This window comes from Phanerochaete carnosa (genome assembly GCF_000300595.1).
Source record: "Phanerochaete carnosa HHB-10118-sp unplaced genomic scaffold PHACAscaffold_4, whole genome shotgun sequence".
NCBI classification, from domain to species: Eukaryota; Fungi; Basidiomycota; class Agaricomycetes; order Polyporales; family Phanerochaetaceae; genus Phanerochaete; species Phanerochaete carnosa.
Window position 1 is genome coordinate 674,912 of NW_006767631.1, and position 23,014 is coordinate 697,925.

At 53.8% G+C, this 23,014-nt stretch overlaps 9 protein-coding genes across 9 annotated transcripts; 3 read left to right on the forward strand and 6 right to left on the reverse strand.

The window, feature by feature from the left end:
- The first annotated feature begins 154 nt into the window (after positions 1-154).
- On the forward strand, positions 155-1,848 carry PHACADRAFT_253498 (uncharacterized protein). Its single transcript, XM_007394194.1, has one exon. It carries the CDS (start codon positions 217-219, stop codon positions 1,615-1,617), a length of 1,401 nt encoding a protein of 466 aa, XP_007394256.1. The 5' UTR covers positions 155-216; the 3' UTR covers positions 1,618-1,848.
- A 281-nt stretch (positions 1,849-2,129) lies between these two features.
- On the reverse strand, positions 2,130-2,570 carry PHACADRAFT_253499 (uncharacterized protein). Its single transcript, XM_007394195.1, has one exon. The coding sequence runs from the start codon at positions 2,563-2,565 to the stop codon at positions 2,326-2,328; it is 240 nt and encodes a 79-aa protein (XP_007394257.1). The 5' UTR covers positions 2,566-2,570; the 3' UTR covers positions 2,130-2,325.
- A 1,506-nt stretch (positions 2,571-4,076) lies between these two features.
- Positions 4,077-5,234, forward strand: PHACADRAFT_93100 (uncharacterized protein; the record flags this gene model as incomplete). The annotated part of the gene is given in 4 exon segments (XM_007394196.1): positions 4,077-4,363; positions 4,425-4,636; positions 4,651-4,920; positions 4,987-5,234. Coding segments are annotated over 4 exon segments (1,017 nt in total), but the record flags the coding sequence as incomplete, so codon positions are not given.
- A 1,174-nt stretch (positions 5,235-6,408) lies between these two features.
- Positions 6,409-6,693, reverse strand: PHACADRAFT_93151 (uncharacterized protein; the record flags this gene model as incomplete). The annotated part of the gene is made up of 1 exon (XM_007394197.1): positions 6,409-6,693. One exon carries the CDS (start codon positions 6,691-6,693, stop codon positions 6,409-6,411), a length of 285 nt encoding a protein of 94 aa, XP_007394259.1.
- A 12-nt stretch (positions 6,694-6,705) lies between these two features.
- Positions 6,706-8,472, reverse strand: PHACADRAFT_91443 (uncharacterized protein; the record flags this gene model as incomplete). The annotated part of the gene is made up of 1 exon (XM_007394198.1): positions 6,706-8,472. A coding segment is annotated over one exon (1,767 nt), but the record flags the coding sequence as incomplete, so codon positions are not given.
- Positions 8,473-8,764: 292 nt separating this feature from the next.
- Positions 8,765-10,702, reverse strand: PHACADRAFT_253502 (uncharacterized protein). The gene has a single exon (XM_007394199.1). It carries the CDS (start codon positions 10,017-10,019, stop codon positions 9,216-9,218), a length of 804 nt encoding a protein of 267 aa, XP_007394261.1. The 5' UTR covers positions 10,020-10,702; the 3' UTR covers positions 8,765-9,215.
- Positions 10,703-12,037: 1,335 nt separating this feature from the next.
- Positions 12,038-12,406, reverse strand: PHACADRAFT_253505 (uncharacterized protein). Its single transcript, XM_007394200.1, has one exon. The coding sequence runs from the start codon at positions 12,300-12,302 to the stop codon at positions 12,078-12,080; it is 225 nt and encodes a 74-aa protein (XP_007394262.1). The 5' UTR covers positions 12,303-12,406; the 3' UTR covers positions 12,038-12,077.
- Positions 12,407-13,360: 954 nt separating this feature from the next.
- Positions 13,361-14,849, forward strand: PHACADRAFT_118086 (uncharacterized protein). The gene is made up of 4 exons (XM_007394201.1): positions 13,361-13,833; positions 13,892-14,099; positions 14,150-14,387; positions 14,458-14,849. Exons 1-4 carry the CDS (start codon positions 13,517-13,519, stop codon positions 14,703-14,705), a joined length of 1,011 nt encoding a protein of 336 aa, XP_007394263.1. The 5' UTR covers positions 13,361-13,516; the 3' UTR covers positions 14,706-14,849.
- Positions 14,850-20,571: 5,722 nt separating this feature from the next.
- PHACADRAFT_253510 (uncharacterized protein) lies at positions 20,572-23,010 on the reverse strand. The gene has a single exon (XM_007394202.1). The coding sequence runs from the start codon at positions 21,985-21,987 to the stop codon at positions 21,580-21,582; it is 408 nt and encodes a 135-aa protein (XP_007394264.1). The 5' UTR covers positions 21,988-23,010; the 3' UTR covers positions 20,572-21,579.
- Between the last annotated feature and the right edge of the window lie 4 nt (positions 23,011-23,014).

Genomic DNA, 23,014 nt, shown 5'->3' on the forward strand with positions numbered 1-23,014 from the left:
TCATGCGCGGATACAAGTACTCAACAGCTCTTCGATATGCTCTATCCCTTTCTGCGTACCGACTATTCGCTACACGCCCCGCATCTACGAAACTGCATCGAGTATGTCCGCGACGAGTTGCAGGAAGCAGGCTACTTGGACCTCGGGTACCTGTACGGGTATCTACGCCAATGGTGGCATGTTGACTTCACCGCCGTCGACGTGCGCAGTCTCATGATGAAGCGCAAGAAAGATGACCAGGACGAGCGCAACGAGGCCGTGCAAGACCATTGCGTCACCAATCCACATGTGCCCCCTCGACGCGTCTGGGATCTGTACAGCAACCGTGTACTCCCTTTCTTTGCTCTGCCCGAGCGACTCAGAAACAGTACGGGCGACGTTAGGACCCTCGACCGTCTTTGGGCAATCTCGCATAGCTGGGTCGACGAAGAGGACCGTCAGACGGTGGATACGGCGATTAACGGGAGGCAGTGGGGAGTGCCTTTCCCGCGCCGAACGAGCCTCTCTAACGTGCGCATCGAGTTGTTGAATCTTGGCGCTGAATACGTCTGGCTGGATGTCCTGTGCCTCAGGCAAGCCGACGAGAGCAAGGATTCCGGGTCGAACACGCGCACCAACGAGTGGAAGCTGGACGTGCCCACCATAGGCAACATCTACAGCGCACCGTCCAGGATCTGCGTCATTTATTTTAACGGGCTCGGGCTGTCCCTATCTGTATCCCCGGACCTGCTGAAATCGGACCGGCACTGGTTCAACCGCGTCTGGACGCTCCAAGAGCTCTGCGACTGCTGGCTGCCCGGCGGCCTGACCGGGAGCTCGACCGTGTACGAAGGCACCCTCTTCACGCGGCTCAAGAAGTTGCGCAAGACGATAGAGGACGCCAAGTATGACGCCAAGAAGCTGTGGCCAATCATCCGGGAGCGCCACTGCACGAACGACGTAGACCGGATCGCGGGCCTCACGTACCTGACCCCCCACTCAACCCTACCTGTGTACGTCGAGAAGCTAAACTTGCTGCTCAAGAATCTTCGCCCCGAATTCTTGACCTGGCTATTTCTTGGCTGTCCCCACGACCTAGGGGACCTCAGCGAGGGGGAAAAGCTGCAGCTGGTAAACCGGGAGCAGCTTTACACTGATAGTCCGGGAAGCTTTTCCCAAACCGTTTACATGCTGAGACCGTGTCGCATCTTATCCTCGTCGAACAAAGCGGCTAGGCGCGAATGGCAGGGGGAAGAAGAAACTGTAGAGCTATGGTTTCCTCCGAATACTTTTGCCCGAGTCAAGATCACCGTGTGGGGAGTGGTCAGGCCAGACGTAACGTATTCCTTCTTGGGTCTAGGCGATCTCCGCTACTGGATCCTGACTACCGGAGCACCCGAGGGCGAACGCGATGGAAGACTGCGCGTGGTTGAATGGGGAATAGCTCATATGGAGGCTCAACAAGCTCAAAGACTTGTCGCTCGAGGCTTGGGTCGCAGTAAGACCGAGGTAGTGTACGACCAAAAGTTACGAAGCGATGGAGAGAGCGACCCCCAGGTCAGGTCTCTGCGAGATCTCAAAGGCAGGCGCAGTAGTGTGCAAAGGCTTCTCGAGGGAATGCCTCTTGATCTGTGGTAATAGCGCGGCATGTAGCGTTCGAGTTCACGGCTTGAAAACATGGTAAATGCGTGCGTGCTTGAGCAGGGTCTTTCCATACACCTTTCGGTCTTCCCGCCATTCATACGCGTTCCCAGATCCTCAATAAAATGAGATGAAATAAAATTTAAATAACAATAGCTGCTAATCATAAGTAGCCCACATTGTACATTCATTATTACTACCAAAATCAAGTAGAGCGAAGCTGCAAGTCCGTTAAAAACGAGGCCGAATAAACGATCCGAACATGCGTAGCGGACGACTCACGCAGCGCCGATCGTGGGCACACCGCATGCTATTGCCCCTGAACGCGCCAATTTTTGCTTGATATTAAACATAAATGGGCTGCCAACCAACAAAAGCCTTCGCGTTAATGTCCCCCAACTTCGGTACGCAGGGTGGAGGAGGCCGGAAGAGATGACATGTGCCTTTACAGGAAGGCGGAGACTTCAGATTCTAACAGCACCAAACAAAGACGCAAGCCGATGCGAGGCTGGAATCAATAACATCAGACACACTAGTACTGACATATTATCGTTGGCATGAGATATCTATGGGCAGGTAAGATGGGCATTAATAGGAATAGGGTGGGCCTAAGGGTATGGCTGAAACCCGCAAGTAAGTAAGTACTGCGGTCCTTTGACGTTCACCAGTCGCTTGACCTGACTTGGCGCGTTATAATGCTACGCACTACGCGGAGCATTTATGCACAAATAAGTTTATAATCGACAGCGGATAAACCCTAGAATTTCGGTTACAGGCGCGACACTTGTACGCCCGCCTGTGCTTTGCGTCGTCGACGTCGAGCTGGGGTCGGTTAGCTGGCAGAGCTGTCGGAGGCTGATCAAGAAACGATTCACGAAGACGCTCCGCCGGGAGACAGGTGGTCAGCGTGGCTGCCCGGGAATAAGCAGAAACCAAAAGGACCATCGATGACAGAGGAACGCTGGCAGTATTTGTACTATAAGCAGAATTTAGTCTCAGAAGGCTCCAACCACAACAAATTGGAGCGAACAAGACTCACGATGCTCGCGTCTCAGGAAGTCCCCAAGTGGGCGATGTTTGTCCCTGGAAAAGCGCTGAGCTGTGGCGAGCGGCATCGTCTCCAACCATCGCACTGGAGGGCGGAACCAAGAAACTCATTGGCAGCGGCCGCGGCTCCCGTAACTTGCATTACCATACGCAGGCTGGGCCAAAGATTGGCCCTTCGCAGGCCCGGCAGGCGACTCCTCTATGTTCGATGCCTGGAATGGCCTACAGCAACTGCCGTGAGACAGAGCTCAAATGAAATAGAGATATCTGGAGTCACCGGGCTCGATTAGCTCTGTCCCCGCCTCCATCTGACTGGGCCTAGGTGCAAGACTGACACGAAAGCGTGCTGAGCAAAATCGCTAAGCGCCAGGTTTGCGGTAAAGGCAGGGAGACCAACCCGTGGTATACGGGGCTTGTCAAGGATCAGCGAGAACGGTGGGGGGTGCAGGAACCCGCCGCGCGGCGAACCCAGCCGCGGCCCGAACTTGCATAGACATTGCGGAGAGGACGCGTCGTGCATGTGCCGTATAGATTGTAATGCATACATGGGGTCTGAGGAGGTTGCGATGCTGTTGGGAGGAGACTATAGCGGAGGATATGGACGAGTGAGCGGTACGCCAGGTCAAAAGCTCCGAAGCGGCGATGTGAGAAGTGGGTAAAGAGACATTTCAAGGAATGATGCGTAGACCTGGCTGCACATTTGTATGCTCGTTCAGCAATTATCTTGCACATTCAAAGTAAAAATACTCTGAAAGATGATGCGCATATCTTGTCATTGCAGAATAAAACATTACACTTGGACGCTCGATAACTGCACACCCTACTACCCTCCGCTTATTTTCATGCCGGCATGACACACTTGTCAAGATTGTTGAGACAGAGCGCATCTCCGCAAGCGTGCCCTCGGCGATCCGTCTTCATAACCCCGTTCTCCTATGATGTCTCAAAGAAACGGCTACACGAGATGGCTTACCAGCAGCGTATTAGTCAGAAGAGCAGACACCTTTGCAGACGAGAGACAGTGCTGAGAAGGCGTAACTGAAGGACACGGGAGGTCTTGAGTGCTGGCTCACTGCAGGACCCCGGCATATTCCCCAGGACCCCTACAGAGACCCCATCTCCAAGCATAAATGCCCAAACATCGCCTGGAAGACCACGAAATGACCTAAGGACGAGATTTGAGGCAGAATGCGCGAGGTGCGATAAATTCGGAGACCATGCACAAAATACTTTGCGAAATAATTCGCAAGGAACGCGTTTCTTTTGGCAGGCTTTGCAGCGAAAGAGGTTCTCAAGGCGCGCATCCGCGCTTAGAAATGAGCCATTTCTCCCAGCTCGACCTCATATCATTACAGTACTTTCTCTATCGTCATCATCTAGTGGACGCATCGCTTTACAAGGTCTAGGTCACCTCCCGCGACCTGGCATACCATCACTGCTTCTCCCCTGCTCAGTCCTCCAAGCCGACCCTGCCGTTCTGTCATGGATTCCCATCCACGTCCCGCAACTGGCGACATATTGTGCCTCGTCCGAGGGATAAGGGTTACGGCGTGCTCGCTCTCGACATGCTCGGCTATGGCGGGACCGACAAGCCTACAGACCCGGCGGCGTATATCCCGAGTTTAATATCCAAAGACATTGTCGATATCTTGGATGCTGAGAAGCTTGGCAATGCTATTGCCGTCGGCCATGACCTGTGAGTTCGCCCCGATCCTCCTCATTGGGGGCTATCTCCGATGCTAAACCGCCAACAATAGGGGCTGTAAGGCAATCTCGCGCCTTGCAAACTATTATCCCGAGCTTATCCTCGCCTACGTGTTCTTCGCCGTCTCCTTCGTACAAGTGCTGCCCCCGATGGACTTCGAAGTGTTCCAGGGTCTCCTGAAGAAGCAGCCCGGGTACGAGACGTTAGGCTACTGGAAATTTTTGAGTGAGCCGGGCGCGAACAAGGTCATACAGGCACACGTAGGTGCCACGCGCAAGCCTCGTCCTACAACTACTTATGCGTCTCGCATATTGATTCGTTTGTCGGTGTCACCTTCTTTCACGATTTTAAGACTTGGATAGAGCGCCTGGCCCCGACGGACGTGCTCAAACAGAGCCCACTCGAAGATTTCATTGCGTCTCGACCATCTTACTTGTTTGAGGAAGACATGAAACACTTCGTGGAGACGTTCAGGCGCGACGGCTTTGCGGCGCCGACGTGCTGGTACAAAATCGTAACGAGCCAGCTGTCCGCCAAGGACGACCAGCGTGAGTCCTCTATATCCGTGTGGATCCGTCCCCCTTGGCATGGCTGATGCAAAGACCTCGCTGCAGAGATCATTCCCGAGCGCAAGTTCCCACCAGCCAGCGCGCCGATCTACTTTGGCGAGGCGAAGCATGACTATACCTGCCCTCCCAAGATCGGATACGCGTCCTTTACGTGGGAGGTGTTCAGTAGGCACAGTGTAACGATGAAGGAATACGGCGCGGACCACTGGCTAATTCTCTCCCATGGTGGCGAGATATCCCGCGATCTTGAGAAATGGATCGAAGGCACCGTTGCCACGAAAGCCAAGCTTTGAGCTAGTGATCTCTGTACGTATTGGAGATATGGTGACTAATGCCATGTTTATTGGCTAACTGATACTTATGCTTGCACACAGGCTGGCCACGAAGACCGACCCGGCCGCTCGCCCGCATCACCAGGTCGTGTTCAAGACTAGACGCATCCGCGCAACCTGCCGATAGCCTGGGTGCACGCATTCGAACCTGTCATCGAGCATTGCATATCCGAAATGACAAGCCTGCCCTAGGCGACGCGCAAATTGATGGCTGCCGTCGATGGTCCGCTTCACAACTTCGTAGCACACATGCGCAAGGTCGGTTTGGACACGACTGTGGGCGGATTTGTCACGGACATGCCTACAGTTATCGAGGTATCGACACGGCAATTCTGGAACCGCGTTATTCCCAGAGGCAACGGCGCACCGCTTCTTAGCGAGCAGATGTAACGGCGTCCCACTCGTACTTGACCCGCTATCTCCATTGCTCTCTCATATTCGCTAGACTTTGCCCGTTTTCCATCCCCTTCATCCCTACCGACTCTTGTTCATCGGCTGGGACCATGGCGTAGCGTTGCACCCTGCTTCGGTTGCAGTTGAGATGGCCGGGGAGCGGGACGTGCAAGGTGAGAAAGCCCTTGAGGTGATCAAATGGGGTGTGATCTATATGGACGAGGACGAGGGTCGAAATTTCGTCGGGCAGGAACTGGGGAGAGACAACACGAGAGTGGTGTATTTGTGCGACGAGGAGGCCAGGGCTAAGAGCAGGCATGTCAACAAGTACATGAAGGCGTTTAACAAGGCGAGGGAAAGTGAAAAGTGAAAAAAAAAATGGTTGTAAGGTATCCCTGTATTTGGTGATGCATGGCGAGTATGTATAGGTCAAGATTTTATTCTACATATAGCAAGCCGAGCTCTATTTTATCCGCAGTGTCCAAATGAAGAGATACACCACCCTTTTTAATCCTCCCGTGACCTGTCTGCCGATACCTCGATCACGAAGTTCGTTAACAGGCTGGCTTTACGTGTATGTGCAACGAAAGCATCAGATTAGCTATTCACGATAGCCTTCGATCTGCGCACCTCGTCAAGTAAACTCGAGTAGATTCATGACATCGGCTGTACGGTGCTCTTCCTAAAGGCTGGCGAGTTAGCGCGTCTGCCTGGGCCTTCACTCGGCCGCACGGGGTGTTCCTCATCTCGAGGACGGCGCGTGGGTGACTCTGTGCGACCAGGCGACCTGGTTGGTAGTCCCGTCGAACCAGGCCGCGTACTTCTGTCCTGCGTGGGGCGAGCATGGCAGGACAGGCACGAGCAACGAGTCGGTGTCACGACGACCAATAACACGGCGTACGCTAGTGCACAACTCGGTGCGGAAGATTGTCGAGGAGCGACTATAGGACTCGAAGATGACGGCGTGCGCGGCGTGGCAATTGATCAAGATGTGAAAGAAGATGATGGTCACAAGCAGACTTTGCATTTACGTTTGGGCCTAGATATGGGGCATGATTATGGACTCGCTAAGAACGAGCTGAGCGGTAACCCTTTCGTGAGGTGTTGAAGGGTGCTTACCGGCAATCCAATGAGCGCCAAGGTCGGTTTCCTTGCTGCCCCCCTTCGTGCCAGGGTTACCGATGTTACCGCGATCAGGTTGAGCGAAAGGTGCAGTTGAAGGTGCTTTGGATCCGGCTGCCAACAGCACACATCGAGCGGAAGCTTCCGCCCAGCAATCCTTCCAGGGGTTTCCGACGCCGAGCAAGAGATACGGAACATCTTGGATTAGACATCCATGCGTTTTGGTAGCGGAGATTTCCACGGTGGTAGGCTCAGCACGATCCGAGTCGTCGAAGCGCAGTTGGAACACTTGCGGCCCACTAGTGCTTCGGTGAGTGTCGTCGGGTAAGGATACAATGTAGCATCGCTTAGTAGCATATGCGGCGTGGTAATACTGTGCGGATTCATTGGTGTAGACGTGCAGAGGATCCACCGGCTGCAGCTCCTCTGCGTCAAGTGTCTGATTAAGGTGCAGTAACGCTCGTGGGGACGTCAGGAACCCCCTCCACGAGATCCACAATCCGAACGGCACGTCAGATTCGTGCTGAAAGAAGAAACACGTCCTAGTCCGTGAAGGTATGTGCTTGATGAGCAACGTCCATGCGGGCTCCAAGGAAGCCGATAGAGCGTAGAGTGGTAGCGTTGGGCATTGCAGATGATAAGCAAGACAGGCTATCCTGTCAAGTTCTGTGGTGCAATGGCGACTGCTGACGGCTTGAATGACTTCAGCGAGTCCGTCCCATTGAGACATACTCGAGATGAGGTCCTGCAGTCGAGAAAAGAAATTTGGGCTATGGGAGAAAGATGTCGCAGTGAGTCCACCGGGCAACCAGCTGAGCGTGGCTTCCTGCATGGTCCATAGACGATTGAACCAGTGCCGGTCCGATTCGAGAGCCATCGGCGACGCATCAAACGGTAAGCCCAGGCCGTTAAAATACGTGATACACGGTCTTCCGCGCGGGTTGGCTCGGTGAACATGACCGACTGTAGGTACGTCGAGCTTCCACTCCTCAACCCGGACTCTGTCGTCGTCGTTGTCGTCTTGGCCCTCCTGCCGCATACACAGGACGTCAACCCAGACGTATTGGGCATCCATGTTCAACAGTTCGATACGGACGTGGTCGAGTGATGTGCTGTTTGGAATCGGGACAGGCCATCTGCACCCGTTGATTGGAGTCATGATGAGCACGCGCTCTTGTTCGCGGACCCAGGAGTGCGACACAGTCCATAGGTCAGCAGGCAAGCAACTAGGGTCCTCTCCATCTTCACAAGGCATCACATAGAAGGGAAGGACTCGGTTGCTGAGCAGGTCCCAGACACGTCGAGGAGGGATTCGGGAGTTCTGGATGGAGTGATCGTGAATGGCTTCGTCTCGCATTTGCTCGACCTTGTCGCGACGATCCTTAATCCTGGCAAGTACTGTGGCAAGGTCCCCGGGCCGCCGCCGGTTTGACCACTGTGGGCGTAGTGTGCCGTACACCTCCCCGAAATCACGTGAAGTGCTGACAGCATACTCCAAACAGCCACGAACACCGGAAGTTTCGAGCGTATAAGATGTCCCGAGGACGTCGTTGAGTTTGGCGAGCAGATCGTCAATTGGTAGGTGATCAGAAGGGATGTCCGCGAGTTCGTTGGGTATCGCTCCTTGGCCAATGTGTATTCGCTGCAGAGGGACGATGGAGGGAGAGGGAGGCTGGAGAGTGTAACATTTGCCTCTTCCCGAGGACTGAAAAAGATCACGAGCAGATGCAGTCCCGTCCACTGAAGCCAGCTGAGCCAGGACCCAAACGACAGTTCGATTGCCGTCGGCGAAGTTGTCTCCACATTTGATCCGTTGCTCGACGAATCCAGGGATTATTACTTGTGCCACAGCGGGACGAGTATATTGGGGCTTCCAAGGTGGGTCGGCCAGTATGCACCAGCCGGGCCTGTTCTGTACTGAGCAGAGTATGTAATGCTGACCGTCACATGTGTCAATCACGCTGGCAATAAATGATCATACAGCTGTATACGAACCAAAGGTGTCGCAAAGCCGCGGTCCAATTCGTGCTCAGCCAGCTTACTGAATGCCTGTTGATATGAGATTATGGTCAATCGCACTTACACTGCAAGTCAAGTCGTAACATAGCGATCACATACTGCAATATAGTCGTGTACCCTTGAGCTCCGATGTGCCGCCTCTTCCACGGTAGAGTATATTATCCGCCTCCGTCGCCTCCTGGCGGCTACATGTGTCTCCAGTCGCTGGCCCTCGTCTTTATCGACCCGGATGACCGCCCATCTTGCAACTGAGAGTTCCCCCTCTTCGTCTACAATCTGTTCTCTAGCTAGTACTTCGCCAAAAACCCAGTGTCCCACATCCCCTTCTCTGGCTTTGATCAAGCAGTACGACATGCCGTCTAGGAGGATCCCGTGCTTGCTGAGGATCGAGAGCTTGACAGACTTCCCCTAATCTCCACAGGATAATTTGATTTCTTCCACTCCGGCTTGAGTAGTACCGCCCAGTAAGATATGGCATGATTCAGTGACGTAGCCAGAATGGCAGTATACGCCCTGTGCATTAGTGTAGAGTTGGTTGGGATCCACGAGCCTAAGGCTGCCGTCCTCGGAGCTTCCCGCTAAAGAGCGGAGTTCACCGGCGTGAGAGGTCTCCGAAGAATGCAAGAATCTCTCCCATGATCCCCATAAACCAAAAGGACTGCACGGCGGATACTGGAGAGAGATCGCCGTTCGCCGCTGCGGGTCCATGTGCTTGAGTAACAGGGTCCACGCGACCTCCGGACCCACATTCTCGTCGTAGATAGGCAGCGTGCGGCACCGGAAGATGTACGCCAGCCCAGCGATCCTGTCGATCTCCTTGGTGCATGAGCGTTCGCGAAGAGTTTGGGCAAGACTAAAACCATCGTCACGGCTGTTTACCGCCGTTACGGTACCGCGAAGACGGTCGAAGAACGTACGAGCATCTACGAGAGGTCTGGTTGATAAGCCTCCCGGAAGCCAGCTGGGAGGAGACTCCTGCAATGTCCAGACGCGATTGAACCACTGTCGTGTCGAACGCATAATGGCTGGCGAGGTATCGAGAGGTAGACCGAGCCCATTGAAATAGGTGATGCAGAGTATCGAGCGACGAGCGTAGGTGTAGCCGATGGTGGGAACGTCAAGCTTCCATTCATCATGCCGTTGCGTCTCGTCCTTGGCTTGTCCTTTCTGCCTTAAGCATAACACATCCAACCAGACGTACTCGGCGCCCATATTCAGGAGCTCTATGCGAACGTGGTCGAGGGTAATATCACCTGGGATATAGACAGGCCATTGCTCTCCGTTAATCTTCGTCGATACCTTGACGAGGTCATGGTCGTCTACCCAGCTATGGGAGACACACCAGACGTTGGATGGTATGTCTTCAGGAGCAACAGACTTAGGAAACTTGAAGTGACAATGGTAATCACCGTTATGGCGGCAGCAACAACAATAGAATAAGCGAGAAGGCTGGCCCAGGTGCAGTGAGAACCATCGCCTGGATCGCTATCGGCTTGTCCTCCACGCTGCGGCGGTGCATGGGGATCATTTATAGACATCCTTCTGCGTAGCGTTCAGCCTTATGAGACGGTAGCGCGAATAAGCATGGGTCGCCGTGACCTGACGGCAGTCCGAGCGAGCAGAGCCAGGACAGCGCGATATCGCAGAGCCGCGGGGTAATTGCGCCAACATACTATTAGGGTGGCGTCAAGATGGAAAACGACGTACTTTAACCAAGGATCTATGCGTCCTCCCTCTCCGCTCTGTATGTGTTCGCGCTCACAGCGCCGCCGTGGACAAGAAACGGGGCGCAAAGACCGCGCAACGAGGAGCAATTTTTGCAATGCCGGGCAAATCCGCGAACGGGGATGGCCATGAGCCGCCGGCCCACCCACCAATGCGAATGCATGCCCAAACTCTATTCATTCCCGCAATCATCGACCGCTATGAATGGGTCACCGTAATATTCAGAAGCGGGCACACCGCGGCGATCTCCCCATCGCACTCGTAGTGCAGGGCGCGTCGGAAGCTATGAACTGGGCATCACGTAGACACGCACAGCTATGGACAGGAGGTCTGGGATACACATAAACCATAGGAACTGGTCTAAAATTGGAAAGATGCTTGCGTGCGTGTATACATCGAAACTTCTGCAAGATTTTTTAGGGCAATGTAGGGACTTATATCACACAGCGCAGGATCGAAAGAGAATGCCCACACCCGGAACACTGAAACAAGCCTCGCTATCAGCGTCATCCTGTTCTACTTCACGCAAGACTCACCTCACAAGGCCCCATCCATCCAGTAACTATCCCTGTTATTCCACATTTTCCTCTCTGCGTGCATCGACGGTCCAAACATAACCATTCTGTTATGATCCGCACACGGGATCTGTGTGATCAATATCGGGGGTCGTACGCAGGGGCTCGGACGGTAGTGAGATTGTGAAGGCTGGACGGAGGATTTCCTGTCACCGGTGCGAACGAGATGTGTGTTGCCTGGGAAAAGCACATCTGCCGGAACAGTCATCTACAACACATATACAGTTTCTTAGGCGCGCATACTCTATCACGGTCTTCGCTACATGCGCTGAATAGATCTTCCACCGAATCCGTAGACGGTCAATTTCACATACTCTTCTTCGGCCGGTGGAGTCGCATTTCAATGCTTCTGGACTTCAGCAGTGCAGATGCATCCGGGATGGACGATAGTGCACAACATTGTCGATGTGGACATCGCGCGATGCTCTTGCGCCATGTTGTCCGTTTGGATATGGTATAGAGGCGAAGCGGTAGAGCAAAAGCTGTCACATGCGGCGACGATGTTGAAATACACGAGCAAGCCCAACACTTCAAGGAGCCGCGCTCGTTCAAAATGGACTTAGGGCATATGACAGCGGAACTCACTCGCGTTCTGGCGTACCACCAGCGAGCAGGCTGAAACGTCGAGAACCACGTCGGCAGAACATGTCGTAAGGCTTCGCCGAACAGAAGGGCAGAAGGAGCAGATGCTTTTGTGTCAAAGTTGAACGTTGTCAAGAGACGACTGAGTCGATAGAGCTGCTGAACTTGTCAGTTAGCAAGATCGTAAGACACAAAAGTTATGGAAACACACGTCGAGATTCTTCGCCATTTCGACCGCCCTGTTCAACTTTGAAAGCGCCCGCGCAGTATACGCGTAACTGAGTCATCGAGTATGTACATTCTGTCAATGCGTTAATGTTGAGCTATGCTTGCACCGCGCACGAAATGGACGTACCACTGCAAGGTCAGGGTTTAATTCGAGTTGGACCTACCATGACTGCAATACACTATCCGAGACTTGAGAGAATGCGCACAGACGATAGGAAGCAGACACAAGTAGGAGAGCGTCCAGGACAGCGGCAAGCCATAATCTGAGCGGCGGCGGATAATGGAGGTCGTGAAGTGCGTCTAGCAAGCTGGCGTTGGACGCCCGCCGGGCGCCGGAGGAACCAAATCGACACCTTGGTCTCAGCAGTCTGTTCTGGACCTGCATTGTCGCCCGCGCTGAGTGCCGATGTATCCTTCTGCGGCCTTTTCCTGCACTTATACGAATAAGGCCCTGTTCAGTAACACTCGAGTTGCGATTCCCCTGGAATCGGTATCTTGTATTTGAGGTTAGGAGGGTGGACAGGAGCCTAGTAGTAGACGCGCGCCTTTTGGCGCCCTGCCTTGCCACGCCGCGCACCTTGTGCACAACATGCCTTGAGACCTGGTACAATGCTCTGCAGCGCTGTGTACAGCAGTCCGCAGCAGGTTTGACTGTCGCAGAACTTCACGCTTATGTATCTTCTCCTTGGGGGAAATCGCACCTTGGGCGAGCGCTGAGCTCGCCATCACCGAACACGTTTCCAAACTCGCGCGAGTTGATGAACTCAGACCTAAGCACTTATGTGACTTTGACGTGATCGTTTCGTGACTGTGTGTGACAACCGTGAAGCGCTAAGCCTTTGCCTTGCTGCGTCGCGCAATTAGGCGACAGCACCTTCGTCAGAATCGTCACACTATTCCTTTTTATATGACCCGCTGAACTGCTGCTACTACCCCTCAGTCAGCTTCTGGGGGGCCTACAAAATGTTCTCAAGGGGTATTTGCCGAGGAGCTTGCCTCTCTCAACTTTCTCATTGTTCATTGTGCCGAAGCTAGTGACAGCGACTGTTGGAAGGCGGCTACCCTGCGGGAAGCCGCGGAAGCCATTGCTCCGCTACAGGTGAAGGATAAATCGATAAAGGGAAGGACGTAGAAGCACTCTTGAAGTAATACTACCACAATGAAGTACTGACTAGCCTGGGAATATATAACAGTAGTTGGAAAGTTTCAAAGCCAGTAGTCTATGCTTCCTCTGCTGCTCAGCATGAGCCAGAAGGACAGTCCTAGCCTTCGCCATGACCAGTATCGAAGGGATACAGCAGTGGCTTGTCTGCAGACAATGGTTGTCATATTGCATAAGTGTAATTACATGTGCGGGTGACAGCGCGGTGACAGGGCCGACAGCGCCGGAAGTCACGCGAGTTCAGAAACTCGCCGAGTTTCAGAACTCAGGGTGTTACTGAACAGATGGCCTGTCCGTGACATTTTCATGTCAAGTTTCAGCAGCTAGCCGATATTACCTGAAACTTTCAGGTAGTGCCGGCTAGCCACCAGCTATTGCGATACATAAGCACACAGGTCGCTTCGCTTCTGTCTCTCTACCATCGGTATCATCGCATCATGGAGGCATCGCTGTACAAGGACGTCGTCATCTCCCGCGGCCTGACATACAATTACTACTTCTCCCCTGCCCAGTCCTCCAAGCCGACTCTGCTGTTCTGTCATGGCTTCCCATCCACGTCTTATGACTGGCGCCACATCGTGCCTCGTCTGAAGGATAAGGGGTACGGCGTGCTTGCGTTGGACATGCTTGGGTATGGTGGGACCGACAAGCCTACTGACCCGGCGGCGTACGTCCCGAGTCTGATATGCAAAGATATTATCGATGTCCTGGATGCCGAGAAGATTGAGGGTGTTATTGCCGTAGGCCATGACTGGTGAGTAGTCTCGCTCCTCCTATCTGGTGACCATCGGATGCAGACTCGCCAATTACAGGGGCTGCCAGGCGACCTCGCGCCTTGCAAACTACTACCCCGAGCGTATACTCGCCTACGTGTTCTTCGCCCTCTCTTTCTTACAAGTGTTGTCCCCGGAGGAGTCTCAAATGCTCCAGGGCTTCCTGAAGAAGCAGCTCGGGTATGAAACGTTCGGCTACTGGAGTTTCATGAGTGAGCCGGACGCGCATGAGATCTTACTGGCACATGTAAATGTCACGCGTACGCCTTATTCTACAACTACTAACATGTTTCGTAGATTGACTCGGTTGTCAGCATCAGTTTTGCTCACGATCCTAAGATCTTGAGAGATCGCGCATGCCCGACGGGCGCGCTCAAGCGGACCCTACTCGAAGACTTTACTGCGCCTCTACCATCTTACCTTTCTGAGGAAGACGCGAAACACTTTGTGGAGACGTTCAGGCGTGACGGCTTTGCGGCGCCGGTGTGTTGGTACAAGGTTGTGACGAGCCAGCTAGCCGCCGAGGACGACCAGCGTACGTCTTCATATCCCTGTAGACTTGCCCCCCCCCCCCTGGCGCGGCTGATGCAAGGGCCTTGCTGCAGAGATCCCTTCCGAGCGCAAATTCCCGCCGGCCCGCGCGCCGATCTACTTTGGCGCAACGAAAAATGACGAAGTCTGCGCTCCCATCATTGGATACACGGTTTTTGCGCACGAGGCGTTCAGCAAGCACAGTGTGACGATGAAAGAGTATGACTCGGACCATTGGCTTATTCTCTCTCATGCAGACGAGATTGTCGATGATCTCGAGGAGTGGATTGAAGGTACCGTTGTTACGAAAGTCACGCCTTAAGCTAGTGGCTTCCGTAGTACGTATTGGAGGCGTGGCAACTGATGTCTTATCTATAGAGTAGCTGATGCCCGTGCTCACACACAAGCTGGTCATCGAGGCTTGCAGATGTTACATGGATTTATGTCAAATGCATGTCTGAATTCAGATTCATCTTGGTAATAACATGGTCAGACGGAAAAGGTTGCCACAGTGCGAAATAGGAGCCGTTATTCGTGGCACAACAACAGCTGTTACCAAACCCGTGTCTGCCATTGTATAGCCGACGGTCAGTTGCTGTTGAACCACTATCTGTTGTGTATTGTCGACATTGTCAACAATAGCTCCTACACTGACTGCACTGAAGTCACCGTGCAGTGAAAAAGTGAGCGTGATCGATGTTTTTATGCCCAGGTATGGTCGTCGACATTCCTGATCCTCGATGCTGCAGCACTGCCGGAGGTCAGCATCCGATCCATAATCCACGATTCGAAGCCGTAGGCATTATCATACTATCCAAAAGTATCTCAGGATTATCCCCAAAATTTAAATTAATTTAGGGATCAGATGAAGACACAGATAGGCACATATATGCTTGAATATCTTAACGTTTACTCCACGCACATCCCTCCATACGGTGGGACTAAATAATAAATATTTGGTCCCGCGAGCGAGGCTTTAAGAAACACTATATATGCCTGGAGTGCTGGTGACGGACCTGACATAAGGTTACCCTACCGCCACATACAATCAAACTCGTAATATATGCAACCCTTGAGATATACACCATGATACTCTATAATTGACTACAAGTATTTCGCCAGTTTCATGCTAAATCCAGGGCATCCAACTTTGTGGCGGCGGCAATCTCCGAGGTGATTACGTCATGTGTGGTGTGAGTGTTCGTTGTCGCAGGGCACCTTCTTGTCCACCTCCTACACATATACATGATATCATGATACCGATACCTTCTACTTATCAAATTCTTTATTTAATATTTGTTTAAAACATGGCCATTGCTTCTGATAACTACTCAAATCCGAAGATGCCCCTACCTAAAGGTTTGAAGGCGGCTCTCCAGTTTATTTGTCACCAGTCAAGCATGCTTACCTCTGCTGGACGTGATGGCTCGCCTTCCGTCTTCCCGAGCTAAGCTGCATTCACTGTACACTTATACATGGAATGCACCCCTTACCCACTTCAGACAAGCTCTGTGGCCCGCCCAGTAAGTCCAGTTGTGTATCTCGTTCCTTCCCTCGTCCTCACCTGGGGCTTAGTTTGTAGGGAATTCGTGATGGAAGCACGCGGATTTCATTGACCAACAGCATTCAAGTCGGTATGAGCTGGAAGCATGCTCCCAGCGCTGATGCTGCAGTGTTACAGTCCTGGTATCGGCTTCCCGGCCCTGTGCTTCGCCTCGGCATTACATGATGGGCCGAGACCCTTCGGAATATTGCACATGTTTGATTTACCGTTGCATGACAGTACGGAGAAATCAAATTCGACATCTCGAATTGCTCACGCGGAGGACGCAGGAGATGATCAGCGATTCCGGAACGCGACGCGGACTCCGAAGCATGATCACACGTCTGCGACTACCCCTCGTCCGGACAGATCCCGTATATAATTGATATGAACAACATAGCGCACTGGTTCCTCGTTCTATCTTTTTAGAGCTGTGAACGATACCGGAATATGGCTCCATTCATTGTAAGTGTGTCATCACCGCCAGAATACCTATCGTGCAAGACTGACCGATGGATGCCAGGATTCTTCGGCTTCTGCTGCTTAAGTGGCAAGTCGTCGCTCCCCAAACGTTACTATATGTGTTTCTCCGGCGACTAGGATGTGCCTTGGCTGGAAAAGATCCATGACAGCTTCGCCGACTTCCCACCGGGTCTTCGTCGGCGAACGTGGCAGGCGGGAGCACTGCTTGCATCCGAGCAACGTTCGGCCTCCGGGTCTCTTCCTTTTGCCTTTTTCCCTGGTCCTTCCCAAACATGGCTCGAACCGACCTTCGGGATAGAAGTACGTATCAGTATTCCTGGTATCCATCAACTCGGTCGCTATATCCCGCAGTGTTCACGCAGAAGGTTATTCTACTGGAGGAACGCACAGGCACAGGTTGTGAGGCATGGGTCTTGCCGTGATTTGAACGGTAAGTCGCGACTCCTCGGGCAATTTCATAAGTTCAAGGCACGTCTCACTGACAGCTGGATCAGGTTTCGCTGACAGGGCATCTGGCTCGAAGCTGGACAACGCCGCCTGGAGGCTTCTCCGTTCTTTCAAGGTGCGATATCAAACGTCGCTGAGAGAAGGATGGACGCACATCTCTGGACCCTCTGTCTCAAGTACGTTCGGCATATTCCGTTTGAACCATCACAGTTAGCCCGGCTATGTTCATTGAGATAATGCTTGAGTCATGCCTTCCAACTGAGAATTGTAATTGTGATACTTACTAATACCACTTCATTTTTATTCCACACAGGCTGACTAGGCAAAGGAAGACAGGGCAAAGTTCTGTACGAGACCGATCTTTACAATCTAGCCCAGTCCACTGCTAGCGAAGTCGGAGGTGTTTGTTAGTGACCGGTCCTATTCTACTATATACCGGCTCGCTGAGCGTTTTGATGCAGTTAAATAATTAATCCAAGTCTCTTCTGTGTCAATGTCGGTGCGCTTCTGCCGTGGACCATCCCAATAATCTCAACCACAATCCATAATATCCCATGAGCGTTTTGCTTTGGGCCTATGTCAAGACAGCGAATGGGCTTGGTCGAGCTGCACAGCTCACCGCCTCACCTTCAAAAAGAGCGCCCCGGAGGCCGCTTAGCTTCCATGGAACACTGCAAGATTTCCTTATGCGAGCTCCTTCCCTCCACCGTTCCGTCCGGTTCCCTTGACAGACTCCTTCGCCTCACTGATACAGATTGTGCGGCATCATCGCGCACCATGTCGTCTGTTTCGGGATCTGTAAGCTCGTTGCTGCTGCCTCGTAGAGGCAAGCCTCCTCGTGATCCACGGCTTTCAAAAGAACGTTACCGGTCAAATTCGGATGCATTATGCGCGGACATTACGAACCCGCTTCCGTCGAATCGCAGTCACTCAACTACACAAGGCGGCAAAGCACCATCATGCCCGCACAATGCTCTGGCGTCCATCGTCCTAACTGCGCGGTACATATCAAACCATCCGCGTCGCTGTGGAGTTGCTTTTGGCACTCCGCTGCGAGCGAATCCCGTCGCGCCTCCGGCTGGTATGCTTCTTGAAGGCCTACCTATCGTAGCTGATCAGTGCAATTACCTTTTACCCATCAGGGACACGCTGGGCTGCCTGGGCCTGTATCGATGTGCAAGGCCTTTACGCCATTGGTGCACAGGGCTGGTGGCCGGCCTCCTCCCTCGCGGTCCCGATGCTCGATGTGGTTTGCCTCAAAGCATTCCAGAACATCCTGTTAGTAGACGGTTGTTTCACTTTGTATCTCGGGGTCTATTCGTATGACATCCCACTTACGCCTGGTGTCGTTTAGGCTGACGGGCGTCTGGAGCTCGTTGCAAGGTACTAACAAGGGTGTGCTTTGCAGGGTGCAAGCACTCGTTCGCCGTACTCGGGCGAGAGGGGACACATGAATGAATGACTCATAGCCGACTGTCCAACGATCCCGCCGGCAACCGGTGGGCCGCTCTATTGCCATCTTGGTTGTTCTCTGCCGAAATCCTGGCATAGATCTTCCTCTTCAGGCCTCATTGTCTCGCCCGTCTTGTTATGTCAGGCCCATCTCCGTCCCACGACTGGGCCTGAGCGACGTACGCTACATGCAGCATAGTGCGGGGTAAGGCGCCCTTCCTGCTTCTCTCTCTGTGTCATCATTGCGGGGTAGAAGTCGAACTCAGTGCGTGTCCATACAATCCCCCTATTCGATTGATACAGTTCTTGACTTCGTCCTCCACTAGAACATCTCTGCATGCTCGAAGATCTGGCCGAAAATGAACCGGAAGCATCTCTTCCTAAGGCCACATGCGGGGCGAACTCTGGACGGGCTCTGCAACAGGTCCTTGTGCTTTCCGAGTACTATCCCTTTCTGATGCTTCGCGCAATGCCAGACCGGTACGTCTTGGGCTTTGCTTTTCATGCTTGATTGTTGGGCGCTGCTCATTTGTTATTGTGGTAGCTGTAGGCGCGGCCGCCAGGACTTCGTTTTCCTATTCCTTGACGCCACTCTTTTGAAAAGGGTCCGGGCTGATACCATGTCTAGGGTCTTCTCAGTGGCGCCTGCATGCTGGGGAGGAACTCTACGACCCGACTCGGATGCATTTCTGGACGGATCTTGGGTCATGAAGGGTAATGTTTTTGGCTGAACAGCGTGCATAGCTCGTGCATTACTCGATGAATGTCTTCTCCTTTACTAACAGATATACTCCTAGGCAGCCCAGGACAAGCACGACAGCATCTCTGCAGACTGACTATAGCAATTACATGGGCAACGGACAACATTTGGTCATCATCATGTACGAGCTCCTCGCAAACCTTCTGCCTCAAATGAAATAATACCACGAAACTTCGGCCCTACTGCACATAACGAGAGGGGACCATGCGTTCGTTTTTCAAGACCAAGCTTCTTTGTCGATGCCTTTGCTCTGCGGCGCATCCTAGGACGCTCGGCTGTGCAGCGTCCAGTGGACTTCGACGCAAGATTTGCCGGTATCGCGCTTCCCCTAGGTATCGCCACACTCCGATCAGCCGTTGATATGCTCGCCAAGGCGGAGTGACACGACGTGATTTGTCCTGCGAAGCTCGAAGCCCCCACCCTGTCTCCCCATCCGGGTCTCTTCTTCCCATCCCACGGCGCGGAAGGAGCAGCCGTCAGCGGCCCCTCGATGCTTCGTACCAGTCACAGCCCACCGCGAAGGCCCATCCGGCCTCTCGTTCGCGCGTGGCCCCCATCCGCGTCTGCTCTGCGGCGTTACAGTTCAAGAGCTGCGATGACGCTATCTGCGGAACCTTGTCTGCCAGCATGGGCTCAGCCCGCGCGTGCAGGACCAGGGTTTGGTGTTCGCCGTCCGAAAAGCAGGCCGCACCTCCGACTCGACTCGTGTTGGACGCCTGGCACGTCGTGTGCGTCCTTGCACGACGTGAGAGGTCACCGTTGTTCTTTTTCTTCTTCGTTGCCGCGCGCCCAGCCGGTATTTCTCCCCAGCTTTTGTCCGCGGCAATATCCAATCTTGTCTGCGAGACGCCGCACGTCCGAAGATGCAGCGCGAGCACAGCGCCCCGCCTCGGACACGGCGGAGCTAGCGCCTGCAAAGCATGTTGTGTCTGCGCAGGCCGTGCGCAGTGGCCTGCCGCGGTGACGTTCTTCGGGTTCGCACACTCAACATCTCAGAGAGCGCGCACCGTTCCCGTTCCGTTCTCCCTCACGCACGCATGTCTTCTCCTCCCCACACACCCCCACGGCGCGGGGGCACTATGTTCGGATCCCTTACAAAGAGACGCAGTCGTCTTGAGTTAATTAACTTCGCGTCCGATCCCGGACATTGTACATTTGGGCCCTCTGATTACCTTCGTGTTCTGCACAAGGCGACTGAGCGATGGGGATACACGTCTGTACCCCTGAAGGTCTGATCCATCATGCGTAGTTAACGCTCCACTTCTTTGAAATGAAAAAGGATTGAAATGAAAGAGAGAACCACCCTGAGCAGAGAACGGCGCGCGGACGACTGTCCTCGGCGACTGAAGGCTTTACAACATCTTGACGTACAAGCAACGCTGTTTTCTTCGTGGAAGCCCGGGACCCCAGGCTAGGCTGTGCGCCGTCCATCGACTGCGCGATTCATACAACCCCACTATCTTTCACATCTAGCGGAACGCAAAAGCGGCATTGCAAGCACGACGCCAGGGCGATGCGAGTGATTTGACGGAATCGATTGTAGGAAGTGGACAGGGAAAGTAGCTATCATATACTACACATGTGTGGGAGAGATCGAGTTAGTTAATACTACGGACTAGGAAGAAGTTATGACAGGCAAGCAGGAGTCATGGTCAGTAAGCAAAAACGTTCGTTAGATAGTTGCAGGACTCGGTGACATCCATTTGAGTTGGTCTCTCCTCGCCATGCTTACACACCCTCGTCTGCGCCCTCGCCGACCGACAACCAAGAAGGGAATGAGAGGATGAACGTATATGCGGGGTCGAGATAAGCTCGACGGAGCAGGGGAGGAAGGAAGGAAAGGAAGACAGTGTGTGTGAAGATCGCGAGGGGCTATAGTACAATCGACAATTGACGGCTTGCTTGCGGAGTGGCGTCGAACGGGTGAATGGTTGCAGAGGCGAGAGAATGATGTGATCGCACATTAACGTGAGAAGAGCGTGGAGAGCAGGACGGGTAGAGTTGACCAAAGGGATTGTACAGGAAAGAAAATAGAGGATTCGCGAGGGCCAGTGGAAGGGCCGTGGCAGCGTGAGAGGGAGGAAGAGAAGCGATGACGGAGGCGTTGCGCTGACAAGAGTCCAGAGTCGAATGCTGAGTACGACGAAAGCCTGGACCGGAGTGGGTAAAATGATGGGGCAGAAAACGCTGCGGGAACCGAAGGGCGGACGCGTAGAGGCAGTGTATTCAAGACTTCAATGTAGCCGGATGGCACGAATGAATATGATGCGAAGAGAGAGCGTAAGGTGGACGAAGATGACTGTGAAGATCGGCAGGGCGGCGCTGCGTTACACAACACCGATAGAGAATAAAGAAAGGACGTAAGCAGGAGACCAGCCGAGCACGTATGACGTGGCGGTATCGACCGCCGCTCGACCAGTAACGGCAAAGGTGAAGACCTGCCGCTCCGCCTTTTGCGGGACAGCTGCCCGAAGTCTCACCTGAGACCCGGGCCTGTCCTCAGCGCAGACCTTACGAAGACTCCATGCCCTCTTCGGTCTTGATTCCTGACAAGCCCATCGGCCGTCCGTCGCGCCCCCTGCGGCCGCGCTCTTCCTGCTCCCTGTCGTCGCCCTCGCCCTCGAGCTCGTCTGACGCGCTCTCGTTGCTGAGAGGGCTGGCACCCATGCCGGTGCCGGCGGTGCTTGGACGGTCCATCTCCTGGTCCTCGTCGGCGTCGCACCGGCCATGCCGGTGGTAGCTGTAGCTGTCGTACTCATTGTCCGTGTCCTGGTCCATCTCTGCAACAGTGTCGAGCTCGAAGCCAGTGAACTTTTTGGAGCGGCTGCTGGTGGACGTTTGTCTACGATGTCCGTTGACACCGTTTGTCGACGGAGTGTTCATGTTGAGGAAATCGTCGCCGACCTCCTCGTGCAGCATGAGAGTATCATCCTCGTTCGCGCTGCCGTTATCGCCAGCCTGGCTCCCCGACGAGACACGGAGATGCTGGAGCTGCTGCTCGAGGTCACGGTTCCTCGAAGCTTGGGCGGACACGAGCTGTTGAAGATACCTATAGAACGCGAGATTGTTCGTCAGTACATCGTATGATCACGTAGGACCGATAACCCGAATAAAAAGAATGCCCCGCGTATACATGCACCACCTTCATCCGACTAGCACTCCAACGCCCTGTTTTCGCGCGCCACGCCCGATGTTCTCCCTCGACATCCGCCGCTTCTGTTGCGGGGCGCATACACTTCCGAGGTCAGGCGGGAAGGGCGTCGGTGGATGCCATCAAGAGAAGGCAGCTCACGTGTTCGGCGCTTGCCCTCACATGCACACATCGGCTCCCGAGGTTTAAACCTCGAAAGGCTCCAGCGAAGTAGTCGTAGAGACATTTATGCGCCACCACCATGCAAGCTAGAGCCCACATATTCCCCCATCCATTCGCGGAACGATGCCGCCATGAGATATTCCTCGTCTCCTAGCCAGCCCTGACGAGGTGTGAAACCATGACTCACCGGATATACTCGACGCTCTTCCTAAGGATCATGCCCTTGTTCGCCTTAATGACGCCTCCGGCATCGCCGTCCTTCTCGTCGCCCTCTTCCTTTTTGGTGACAGTTTCTGCTGGTCCTTCCGTTGGCGAGTTCGCAGGGTTCGGGGACTGAGGGGTCGCGTTGGCAAGCAGCAAGTCTTCGCTGGTCGCTGTGGAGAGAGACGCGGGCATGGTCATCGTGGCAGCTACGGGAGTTTAGCGGGAAACGAAGGCCGCGACGGGAAGGGGAAGACTGACCGTTGGGATCCAAGAGGCACTCTGGTATGAGCGTAGCCAGCTCCGAGATCTTTTCGTTGATGTTGTCCCGCCTCCGTCGCTCGACAGCGTTGTGCGACTCTCTCCGCCGCCTCCGCTTCTCGTTCGCGATCGCAGCTCTGCGGGCACAGCTCGGTCATGCTTCAGAGGGAT